Below are 13,064 nucleotides of genomic sequence, written 5' to 3' on the forward strand. Positions count from 1 at the left end.
AGTGAACCAATAAGAGACTATTTCACTTTCTGAATCCATTTCCTATAATTTTCATAAATTTTCTGATACTAATCATAACAATTGTTCTTAATGTCTGTGTACACACACATAAAAAAAAGGAAAAACATGCAAACTGTGGGAAAAAAGTTTGCATCATTTGAATATGTCTTTAGGTTCAGAATTAATGATCTACCAGCATTTCTAGATCTATGCATTGGAGTTTTAAAGAGCTGTAGCTTCTTTCTTTTTTTTCATTAATAATCAACAATGGATGTCATGTAGAGAATCTCGAGAAATAACATTTTAGGGCTTAAAAAATAGCTTTTTTTTATTATTCTTCGTTCAATATTAAAATAAAAACTTTTTCTCTATAAACTTTATGTGAAGCCAGTTCTTCATCACTTTGAGATATTTTGGAACACCCCAGATGAAACCAAACGATATCGCTTGAAGATGGTGAATCCAAATTTAAAATGTGTGACAAAGGAGTGATGGCATCAGTCGAGTCTGGAATTAAAACATAATCTTAAAACTACTAAACACTAAACAAAAATCTGCAATTTGCTTTAGGAGTAATTATGAAACTAAGTAAAAAACCTTGAAAATTTTATGAGCAAAAATTTGAAATCAAGGTAACTTTTTTAACTAAGATTTATATTTTAGTTATCGACCAATAATAAATATCACACACATATATATACTAACTTAGTAAAAACCTTAAATTAAATATTTTTATTAGCGAATTGCATTATGTAGTTAATATATTTTAAGCACTTTTTACACACCAAGAATATTTTTGAAGACTCAAAATAAATTTCATACAATAACTAGTTGTTGGCAGAGAACTGTATTTCTAATTCTGTCAGTGACCATAAAAACCTTTTACGCATAATTTTAAATAAATTCATTATTGAGTTGCATATTTTATTCTTTAAAATAAATAACTGCTTTATTCAAATATGTAAAAAATAGTTATTTTTTTATATTTACCTCTTACGTCAATCAAAAGTTAGTTTTATCACATCACATTTTAATAAACTATAATTAAAAAAAAAAAAAAAAAAAAAAAAACTAGTAGGAGAACCACTTTTGATGTGAAATTTGTTTTAAATATACAAGATTTCAGTTTGCCACATTCTTACAATTGTTTTCTTACTAATCTAAGTTTAAAAAAAACTGGGTAGAGTGCACAAACGAAAACTAAAGTAGAAAAAAAGTTGAATAATGGTAAAGGAAGGAATAAATGTCGCATTAGCAGTATTTTCCAAATTCAGTTGCAATATAAATTTTGAACTCAAGGAAGCCCACATAATAACAGTCTTGAGTTACACAGAATTCCGAGAATTTGCGAAAAAAATCACATATCCTGTGCACTCAGTTTCAAAATATGGAAAGATAAGAAAAAACTCGGAATTGCAGGGTACATCCATAATACAATCACTCCTGTCGATTCTCAAAATTTACTAACATATTCATATTTTAATTTCCACTTTTTCTTATTAATACTTATTTTATTATTTCCACCCAGCTATCTAAAAAACTGTAGCTTTAATTAACACAATATTGAAAAAAAATAGAAAGAAAAGAAAATATGTACTATTACAACATGGTGACTCATGGAAACTTTACTTATTATATACTTAGGATACCTCCCTTTTTGGAAAATTTTTGTTTAACTTTTTTACTCTAATTGTATTTTTAGTTTGTAGCTAGAACAAGAATGGCAGTTGGTAAGCACGAGTACTAGGTAAGTTCAGGCCATATGGGTATTACATATTTTACTTAGTCAGTATGCAAATACAAAGAAAATCAGGTGCTTTTGTAATACAGTACAAAACCCGTTATTCGGAAATCAGAAAACCAAAAAACCGGAACGAAATTCAATAAATTTTCTCGCAATTTTTTAATTTTTTTTTTTTTCCCTCATAAGATTTTAGGATTTTTCTTTCTTTTTTGAAAGATAGTTACCTTACCATCATTTCAGAAATAAACATTAGTGTATTACCTCATCGTTTTTTCTTATTTTTAAGATTATTTCCAAATTTTTTTTTTTTTTTAGTTGGGTTTAACACTAAAAAAACTGCTTTTTGTAGCGATTCAGAAAACCGGAAAAATCAGTTATCCGGAATAGCGATAGTCCCGATCGCTCCGGATAATCGGTTCTCTACTGTACCAAATGTTTCCAAAACATTTTAAGTAAATTTATAATGATAATTTACACATATACATAAATAACCAAAAAAATATATAAGGTAAAGTATGGTAAGAGAAATGAAATATATATATATATATTATTCTATCATCAACCAATATCCAGTCATTGATTTGCATATTAAAGGAGATACAGGTAATGCAGAGTAAAAGATCTTACTCAAAAAAGAGTTCACTTGGCTTGATTGTAAGCCTGTTGATACATGGCAGACTCATCATTCCCATTGTTTCCTGCAGCGGCTGCCATTTGATCCTGAGAAAGAGCATATATCTTAATTATTAAGACATGTCACAAATTTTGTCATTTCAAATGATGTAGTTTCATTACAAGAGTCTTTTTGAAAAGAAAATATTTGTTACTTCTAATATATTAACAAAAAACTTTTTAAGCTATTTCATTTTTATAGCACGTTGGCTCCCAGAAGTTCCTTTTTTTTCTTCTTCTTCCAAATCCTGCATAGTATTGAGGAAACATTTTTGTATTAGTACCTGTACTAGGATGGTTACAAGGTTTTGATGACAAAAGGGGAATTAGTAATCAAGAAACTTGAGAAAAAAAAGAAAAAAAAATTCAAACTAAAAACACCGGATTTTAGCACAATTAAAATTTTTGGGAGGTCCACATTTTCTTGAATCATAGGCAATTCTAAGAAGTATTTGAATGAACACATTTATGAACACATTGAACAATGAACACATTTATAATAAAATAAGGGAAAGGCTAAGACGTATTTATAAAATTATTTAGAAGAGCATTTATAGAAAAACACCATGTTATTCAAGTAGGCAATAAGGTGTTTTTCTCTATTAAGAAAAAACCATGGGAGCATTTAAAATATTAAGAGTTTAAAGAACAAATACCTATGAAAAAAGTTTGGATGTGTCCTCCCATGTTGTCAATTATGAAATTATAATTCAAAAATAGATTTTTTTTCCCTATACTCTTTTTAATGAAGTACTATGAGAGAAAGTGACTATGTGCCAGAAAATATGAAGGTAGAATGCTGGTCCTTTGCATGCAATACTGTAAAAGGGTTAAAATTATCCACTAAAAAAAAAGATTTTACAAGATGAAAGTTTTAAATGACAGAACTAATAAATGTTTCGCATTTAAGAGGTTTAAAGTGCTTTAAGCGCAATCGATAATAAAAAAAAAGAAAGATTGATTTATTAACAGATAATTCTCATATTACTAAAAATTTTTTTGTATTCTGTTATGCAATCTGTTCAATTTCCCTTTTTTTGAGATTACAGAGACAATGCAAGATTTTCCAAAAAGAAAATAAAAAGGAATTAAATTTAATCATAGCAGTGAAATCTGGGGGAAAAAAACCTAAATATTAAAAAAAAAAAAAAAAAATTTTTGTTTCTTTATTTTTAAAGAATTTCTAAGTGTCTGTATACATTTGAAATTGAAAGTTAAGGATAAAATGAATAAAATATATTATAAATGCATTTCTACCTAATAAAATAATGGTAATTAATATGACATTAATCTGATTTGTTAAAATGAAGAACTTTGGAAAGTTTCAGTTTGCTGAAAAACAGTAAATCTGACAATGTATACATCCGAGACTGAAAAACTATGATTCATTCCAAGCAGCAATATAAATACAGATTTTTTTTTTTTAAATGTGAAAGAAAAGAAACTTGTTAAGGTTATCATTTTAGTAAGTTAATTACTTAAATTGACCACTATACCAAGCACCAAATTTTACTTCTGTAAGAAAAGGAAGCAAAAACCTCAGTAACCTAACTTTTTATGTTGTCCACAACACAAAATTTGTCTAGGGATCTTATCGAATGCTATTCTCAACCTGTCATAAGTTGACCGAAAGAAATAAAACTCTTTCAGAAAATTTTCTATCTCATTATGTTCTGTAATAAAATTTCACTCAATCATCAAACTCGTATCGAAAACTACATCGCAAGTTAACTGTAATAGAAACTATTGATGGCTCTGGAAACAAATAAGCTTGTAAGAACATCAAAATAAATGTTTAAATGCTGAAATGAGTATAATGTTTTAATTGCATGCATTTGTTTTATTACTGATATTTTAAGAAAATATTTAAAAGAAATAACTAACAAAATATGCATATCTGTTTTTAAAATAAATTAGATTTCTATTACATTTAACAAATTTTAGCTAAATATGTAATTAACGTTATTTCTTACGATATATGGGTTTTTGGGGAAGGAAAGTAAACTATTGAAACCATTATTTAAAAAAATTTAATCATAATCTTAATTTCGATTGAAGATATGTAAGAAATATATGAAACTGGTATAAAGAATAATATGATATAATTCAGGGTAGCTGAACAAAATTCCCTGATATATTTTTAAACAATTCCAGTCTATTATCGAAGTATGTACTGACAGTGCTGTGGTCAAAATATACAGTGAACCACAAAAATTTAATAATAATTTATATGTTATATTGCATATTTTATTTAAATTAAAACATAAAACACCACAATAGAGTGAAAAAATGGTAGTAAAGACAAAAGAAATATATCATATAACAGAGAAGAATATTATGTTTAAAAATAATGACATTTAGACTCACTTAGCAAACAAAAAAATTCCTTAGCAACACATGGACTTAATAAAGAAAAAAAAGGAATAAAAATAGTTACTGATAAAACTAAAGGTTCTGTATCAGTTAAGAAATTTTCAGAGAAACAATTTCCTTTTTTGAAAAATGGGTGCTAAAAATAAAACCTGGCTCAACCCCAGAATATATAGTGTTATAACTTATAAGTGGAACAGCAATCCCCATGTTTCCCATGAATTCTTTATAATGAATTTAATTGAATTGAATTCATTTATCAGACCTTGGCGATATAGGATTAAGAAAATAGAGAAAAAAAAAAACAATAACTTATAGGAGATAATAAAACACTATTTATCCCAATAAATTTCTTAATAAAACATAAGAATAGACAATCTGAAGTATATTCATCTTTCAACCTGTTATGGATGCTAGCAACCATACCCCTTTTCGAGCTGAAAGTTTTCTAAGTCACAAAACCAGGGTATGCTATGGTTTTGAGAAATTCGGCTCCATGCCAAATGGGGTGAAAATCAAACTGTTGCGTAATAAATGTGTTTTACTGTAAACGCAAAGGTCGCAAGTTTAGCGATCGCCAATACAAACTCCCTGATTTTTTTAGCAATTTCCAAATTATCAGACATTTTCTCGCTATTCCAGGTAGCGCAGCAATCCCCGTAATTAAAGAGAACAAAATTGACTTCTCCCCTTCAATAAATTGACCACCAAACCAATGCATCATAAATGGTCAACTTACACTGATTTCATTCTATCTCTTGCTTTATGAACAAAATACATCAAGACTTGAAATAAAATTAAAAATAAATAAATACAGTCAGGGTATCTGCTACATTTTAGATTTTCAAATTCATGACTTTCCATGTCTATTTCAAAGAACCTTTCATGACTTAACGAAGTTACTATTTTCTCCGACAAAAACAGAATAATACATTTAAAAAGCATTATAATAACATTAATTAAAATGATAGGTATAACCAAAACTGTTATACTCTGCATCTTCATATTTATTGATTTTAAATTTAAAAAACAGAGTAAAGAAATAGTTGAAGCAATAAAATAGCTGAGCAAATAATTTTCTTTTTTCTGCACAATTATATTCTAAAGATACTTTTCTTGTTCATCAGAAAGGAAAGAAATACTCCTAATTTTTCTGTTCTCATTTTGGAATTAAAAAAATTTGCCAATGACTGGCTTGCTTCAGCTAAAATTTTAAATTGATAAAATAAAAAAGAAAGATGAATAATAATAATTCTGAAATCACATAACTTTAAAAGATGCTTCGCTCTAGAAATGTTTTTTCTTTCATTTTTCGAAAGAACAGCATAATTTTAAAAGAAAATGATAAAAACTTTTCATATTTTAATAAAATATGACTCAGAGTGGGGATGTTGTTACAAATTCAGATATATGGAACATCATGAAATTGGGGAGGGATTCCATTTTAAAAATAAAATTTTTCGGCGACCTAAATCCATGACAAATTTTGATCAATACCAAAATTCATGACTTTCCATGATATTTCAAGACTTTCCAGGAGCGCGGATACCCTGTACAGTAGTTCAGAATACAATAACGCTTATCAAATACATAATATTTACGAATATAACATTTATCAAATAGATTAGAATGTAAGAGAGCATTACCTCGGTGAGTGGCACTGATTGAATAAGATGGGCTGGCTGTGGATAAAGTGCTTGAGCTGAAGGATTCCCTGTGTACGCAGGATGTGCCCCAGTCATAAACTGTAAAATATTGTTATTAGAAACACACATTCAATAGAATATTTTTTTTTGTGTACTTACAAAATTGAATAGCCATGCTTGGCTATTGCAGGTATACATACAAATGGAAAAATCAGTAACAACAACTTAGTTAGCATAAACTTTCTCCCATTTTTTATCTTAAGCGAACCACACAAATAAGATTATGCCCACGTGTATTAAAGCTTAAGAAAGAAGAAGAAAAAAAATCATAAATCTCAGGTGATCTGAGCTTTTATAACTGGACCCAACTTCAAATCAATTTCTTCCTACGGCATGGTCGTGAATTATTAATATGCTTCCAAACATTTTAAAAATTAGATATTAAAATCACTATTTTTTATTGTGAAAAGTGAAAAATTGTTTTTCAAATTATCAAAAGTCAATACAATAGTTTATCTTATATCTCTAGATATGAAATCTAAACATATTCCTTATTTCAGGGGAAAAACATTGGACAAAAAAATTTGGAATATTTGTTTTAAATTTAATTAGGTGTATGTACAAAATGTGTAATAAAAAGCTTAGTCATAGCAATGAAAATACAAATTAAAAATACATTTACAACAAAACAACTACATAGGAAAGATAATACTATTAAATTGCTAATAATTAAAATAGGAGAATATATAAACGTAATTTAAATAAATATATTCTGAACATAATCTTAATTTAAATCAAACAGTAGATTACAGTGAGTCAAAAAAAATAAATAAATTAAAGGGATATTAAACTACAAAAACAAATTTAACTAGACGGCTAGCATTTAGCACAAGGCCTTGAACAAATGTGATATGGTAAAAAATGCCTAGCATACCGACCAGATCAATTTACTACATTAGTCAGGATATTATATAAAATTGTGTTATACAATTGAAAAATGCTAGAGAGAATAGATTTGTGAGCCTAATCAGATTTTTAGGTAAGCATATACAGCAATTCCCATATTTTAAAAGAATTTTAGTTGAAAATTGTAATTCCTTCAAAACTTAATAAAACTAAAAATTTAAACAAGTATAATGTGCTACTATATATCCTCCTATAACAATCTTATGTAATTCAATTTAATAAAAAGTCATTGGTATTTAAGACCTACAGATGTTCCAGATATCTGCATTTGGGACAACTGAGCTGTCATAGGTCCTACAAGTGCTCCATAATGAATAGGATCAATAGATGAAGGGATCATCTATGAAAAAAAGGAAATGAAAAATATAATAAAAAACACATTTAATCAGTCAAAACATTACTTATTTAAATGACAGTATAAAACAAATATTTTCATCTGCAGTATAAAATAATATAACATAGTGAAAGATAATTTCAAAACAAAATACAATTTAAATAACAAGAGTTGTCAGTAACAGAATGAATTTCATACAAGCCAAAGACAAGCTTCAACAGGGAATTTTTTTAAATTAGAAATGTATAAAAAATTTTTTTTATATATATTTTAAAAATTTCTATTTTATTTCCAATGGCAGATTATAGACAGTAACAGCATACATAAACATCGAATGAAAATAAGAACAGAAACAAAAGATGCTGTAACAAAGTCTATTAATCACAACATGTCTGGAGCTTCCCAAAAGTGTTCAGTGATAGAATTCTTGTAAAGTGCAGATCAGCGGAGAAGGTGCGTGGAGTCCATGTCCTCATCAGAACTGCAAAGAGTGCATACCGGGAAAGGAACGATACCAAATCTAGACAGATGTTTCCACAGACAGTCATGACCGGTGGCTAAGCGGAATTCAGCCACCGCTCTTAGTCTTGGGCCATTTCGCAAATTTAGTACGGTAGTCCTCCAAGACTTAGTAGAAGTACGGCCGATAAGCTCTTCATGAGCACAAGTCCTAAAGGTCCTCTTAATAAGCTGTTTGATGGAACAGAAGGGCATAAGGTGTGTAGAAGTCTGAATAATTAAGGTCTACTTTTTTGTTAAGTAGTCTGCATTTTCATTGACCGTAACCCCGCAATGGGCAGGAACCCACTGGAGAACAATGGTTTTCTTAAGAGATGCTAGGTATTCAAGTTGGAGGCGGCAATCTAAAATGTCTCGAGTTAAGGGATTATTTAAGGATGCAATAGCAAGCAAAGCAACTCTTGAATCACATAGGACAAGGGTTTTTTCAAAAAGATCAATATGACAATGTAACTGGACTAGAGCTATTCGGATTGCAGCTATCTCTCCATCAAAAGCAGATCCCTGTTTTATTTTATATATTAACTTTTAAGTAATCCACACCAACTCTAATAACAAAAACATTTTTAATGATAAGTTAAAAATCTGTTTACTTCTAGATAATTGTGTTCCAATAAATATGATCTGCAGCTTAATATTTAATTGCATGTTATTCATAAGCACAAATTAAAAGAAATTCTTCTCATTTAATGGCACTTATATGTGTAAATTAAAATATCAGTAAATATGGATAGCAGTTCAATACAAATGATACCTTTTTCAACATTCATTACAAGTTATTCATAAGCTAATATCCAGAATCAGAAAAAATTCATTCATCTAAGTATTAAGTTATCCCTGTATACATTGCAAAACTCTACAGTTATTTTATATTAAACTTTTCATAAAATTAATTTTTCTTGCTACAGGTTTACGTTGATTTTTTCGCAAAAAGTATTAAATGTACAAATAAAACTTAATTGGTACTAATGGTAGCAGTTAAAAACAACATTTTTATGTTGTGAAACGAAGTGATTTTATCATATGTCATAACTTTTATTAGCTTTGTGTTGGTAGTTAATGTAGATCTAATTGTCACAACATTACAAAATGTGCAAGAATGTATTCAATTTAAAACAAGTTTAAATATTTCAGAGAAATAAAATAAATAATTGACAAATGAAAACCCATATAGTATAATATGAGTATAATATTAAAATAACTTTTTCTTTACAGAAAATAAAATTTTTTTTATATCTTGTAAGGCAAATAGTACAAAAATGTGGCATTGGTAGTTTTTTTTTTTTTTTTTTTTTTTTTAAATTATGTAATTTTTTTAACAATTTGTAATTAACAATTATTATAGGTAGTTTTGGGGTGAAAAACAATTGTAATAACTGCAATCAGCAGATACAATACTCAATATTATTGATTATGAAAAGTAACATTTTACTTGCAAAAAATATACTTGCATTATCTCAAAAATAAAATAACCTGGTATTAAGTAAAATAGAAAATCCTATTAGGACATATCATTAAATTTTAGCCTTCTATTAAAGAAGCTGAAATGTCTTATCCACTAATAGTTGTTAAAAAATTTTTTTTTCTCAATTTGAAGGAAAACTATTTTTTTTTAATTTATATAATATAAGTTATATAATAATATAGTATTAAAAGTAATAAATTTCACAAGCTTAAATTTGCTTAAATCTTAGTCCATACTGCGGGTAATTTATATCTAAACAATATTTAATATTTTTAGTACAAAATTTTTCAAGACTTCCAATATCACTTATATACAAAACAAATATATAGAAAAAAGTATCATTCAATCATCTTTTGAACTAGACAAGCAAGTGCTACAAATTACATAGGAGCATCAAAAGCAAGGGCCTAATTGTAATTTAAGTAAAACCCTATATGTCATTAGACAAAATTTTTTCAAACAATCATTATGAAATTTACAATAAATGATCAAAAACTTACAGGAGTCAATGGTTGTTGCACTATATATTGATGAGGATGAACCCAAGTAGTGCTCGGCTGTAATTGATAAGGTGAAACTGGTGTTGAATAAGACCTCTGGTATCCACTGATTGGACTTACAAGTTGGGAAGTGATTCTGAGAACATACAATTAAAATTAGTTTCACTAGCATTTTAATGAATTATTGATGAAATAAATATTTTGTACACAAAATAAGAGACACTTTACAGGCTAATTTAGATTTACAGCTTGTATTGTCTTTTCTTGATTTAATTTTCTTTTGAAAAACAAATTGAAAAAGATGTGTTATCTTTATAAAAATTATATTACTCAAAGCATTTGGGATCAAAGCTATTTTGCGTGATTGTATTCAGATTAGAATGGTAACACCATTTATTAATCTAATTTAATCAACTTAAAAAAAATAATAAACAAAAGAAAGCTATATATTGCTTAATTTTAACACAATCATTTAAAAAATGCCTCATTGTTAAACTATATAAAATATTTTATTCTTAAATTAACTTGTCAAGGATGAGAGTAGTTAGAAAGTAAAGAAGGGGAAATCCAAGAATGAATATTATATATATATATATCCTGTAAATAAGAATCGCAATGCGCAACTTTTAAATCAGGTAAATACGAAAACCGATGCTTGAAGTTAAATTCGTTTGAATAAGAATCGCTACATAGGGTCTTAAAAACACAGGAATACAAATTGCGAATTGAATTTTCAAACCTCGTAAATAAGAATCGCAATGTAAGATATTTAAATCACGTGAATAAAAATCTTAAAAACGCGTAAATACAAATTGCAATATTGAATTTCAGAAACTTGTAAATAAGAATCGCAATGTACGATATTTAAATCACGTGAATAAGAATTGCAATGCGCAACTTTTAAATCAGGTAAATATGAATATCAATATTTCATATTAAAATCGAATGAATAAGATTCTATAGAATTTCAAAAATGCGTGAATACAAATCGAGATATTTGATTTTCAAATCTCGTAAATAAGAATCACAATGAACAATATTTAAATCGCTTGAATAAGAATAGCAACTTTGAAATCAGGTAAATACGAAAATCTATGTTTGATATTAAAATTGCGTGAATAAGAATAGAAATATTAGCAGATTCTGGACTTAGGATTTCTAAAAGGCTTGCTTGTATTGTTGCTTAGCCATAATAAATAAAAATGTACAACATTTGAATGAGCAAATTAATATTTTCACCACAAATCCGCCACTATTTTTCATTATTTCGCTTGGTTTCGCTCAGGCAAACAGGAAGCAACGACGTCCGAATCACAAAAATACGAGCTGTCTGTCGGAGAAGCCTTATTTTCTGTGCGTAAAAGTGGAGAAAACATCTGAAATAAGTGAAAATGGGAAGGGTTGGCAGCTACGTAGTTTGCATTTTCTGCTTGTCTTTGAAAATCGAAAATAAATATATTTTATTTAAATGACTGAATTTTCACAAAAAGAGGAAATTCGAGAGACTAAAGTGAAAAAAGCAGAAATCCGTTAAAAATTCTCATCCCCAACTTGTACTATTGTTTCATATAGCGGTACTCATTTGATATTCTTTTGAATCGACCACAAAATTGGAATAGTAACTTCATTAATTTACAAAGCTGATTACATTGATTTATATTCTTTAGCAAGATTTGTAAGGTGTTCTTTTAATTCCATTTTAATTTATTTATCTTGCTAAGATAACATAAAACACTTCCTTCTAGCAGAAGTAACAGCAAGTCTGGATAGTTAAACTCAACTACATTAATTATAATAAAAAATCAGCTAATACAAGAAAAAAAAATTCAACATTTAGATTTTTAAGAAAAAGTTATTTTGCTCACATAAAATTATCAACTTTATGCAGTCATGTAATTCTTTTTTGTAGAACTCTTGTATGAATTAAGATAGCATATCATTCAAATTGAAAAAAAGGGGGGAAAAGTTTTGTACGTAAAAAGAAAATCAGAATTCACTTTTAACACAGGTATTTGTATGAAAGAAATAAACATAATCAGAATTCTAATGCAATTAGTATAAAATGAAAAAAAAATGTGACATTTAAAAAATTAATTTTAATTTCACATGGAAAGAATTACTTTTGTATTCATGTAAAAAGAGTAGTAAATTAAGGAGTAAATAAATAATACACAGAAGTGAATAAAGCACCCATTAAAATGTTAATAAAATAAAGAGTATGAGGGGAAAACAATGAATTGGCAATAATAAATACTTTACCCATTCTGATTTATTCCACTTTGGTCATACAGCTGAACTCCCTAGAAAGAATAAAATAAATAACTTAGAAAATTTTTTTTTTTTTTAAAACCAAGCATTTATTATTAAAAGGTTATAAAAATTTATAACTAAAACTGGTTATTAACGATATATGTAAGAAGTCAGATTCTGATAATCATTGGGATGAAAAAGACATGGTTATTTTATGATTGTGCACTGATTCTGTCAGTCTAATTGGGAAATTTATTTAATAATTTCAATGTATGTACAGTTTCTCTTTAACACAGAGAAAACTTTTTTTTTTTTTTTTTTTTTTTTGTAGAAACACAAATGGGCATAAGGCTTTGAACTCAATTCAAAGCAAAAAGGCTAATGCAATCCAATAATAAAAATTTAATTTCCACCTCCACAATATATGATCAATCAATTTGTGGTCTGCAGTCTTAACATCAGAGAAATTTACATTTACTTCCCCCTCAACAGAATTTGGTATTGTTAGAAGACATTTTAATTAAATGTAAACAAATAGATGGCAGTACTAATTTAGCCACACCTTATCCCAACTCTTCATAGTTATTCATTAAAACAT

At 27.6% G+C, this 13,064-nt stretch overlaps 1 protein-coding gene across 8 annotated transcripts in view; it reads right to left on the reverse strand.

The window, feature by feature from the left end:
• Nucleotides 1-240: 240 nt before the first annotated feature.
• Nucleotides 241-13,064, reverse strand: part of shep (RNA binding motif single stranded interacting protein alan shepard) — an 84,552-nt gene continuing 71,728 nt past the window's right edge. For all 8 annotated transcript variants that reach the window (XM_043041892.3, XM_043041890.3, XM_071177714.1 and 5 more), the window contains 6 exons: nucleotides 12,476-12,516; nucleotides 10,217-10,352; nucleotides 7,646-7,738; nucleotides 6,433-6,531; nucleotides 2,372-2,464; nucleotides 241-507 (listed from right to left, as the gene is read on the reverse strand). In XM_043041892.3, coding sequence (XP_042897826.1) covers nucleotides 2,384-2,464; nucleotides 6,433-6,531; nucleotides 7,646-7,738; nucleotides 10,217-10,352; nucleotides 12,476-12,516 — 450 coding nt within the window. In that variant the 3' untranslated portion in view covers nucleotides 241-507; nucleotides 2,372-2,383. The remainder of the gene's footprint in view (nucleotides 508-2,371; nucleotides 2,465-6,432; nucleotides 6,532-7,645; nucleotides 7,739-10,216; nucleotides 10,353-12,475; nucleotides 12,517-13,064) is intronic.

The sequence above is a fragment of the Parasteatoda tepidariorum genome, chromosome 2, assembly GCF_982258835.1.
Source record: "Parasteatoda tepidariorum strain Cologne lab strain chromosome 2, Ptep-v5.0, whole genome shotgun sequence".
Classification (NCBI taxonomy): Eukaryota; Metazoa; Arthropoda; class Arachnida; order Araneae; family Theridiidae; genus Parasteatoda; species Parasteatoda tepidariorum.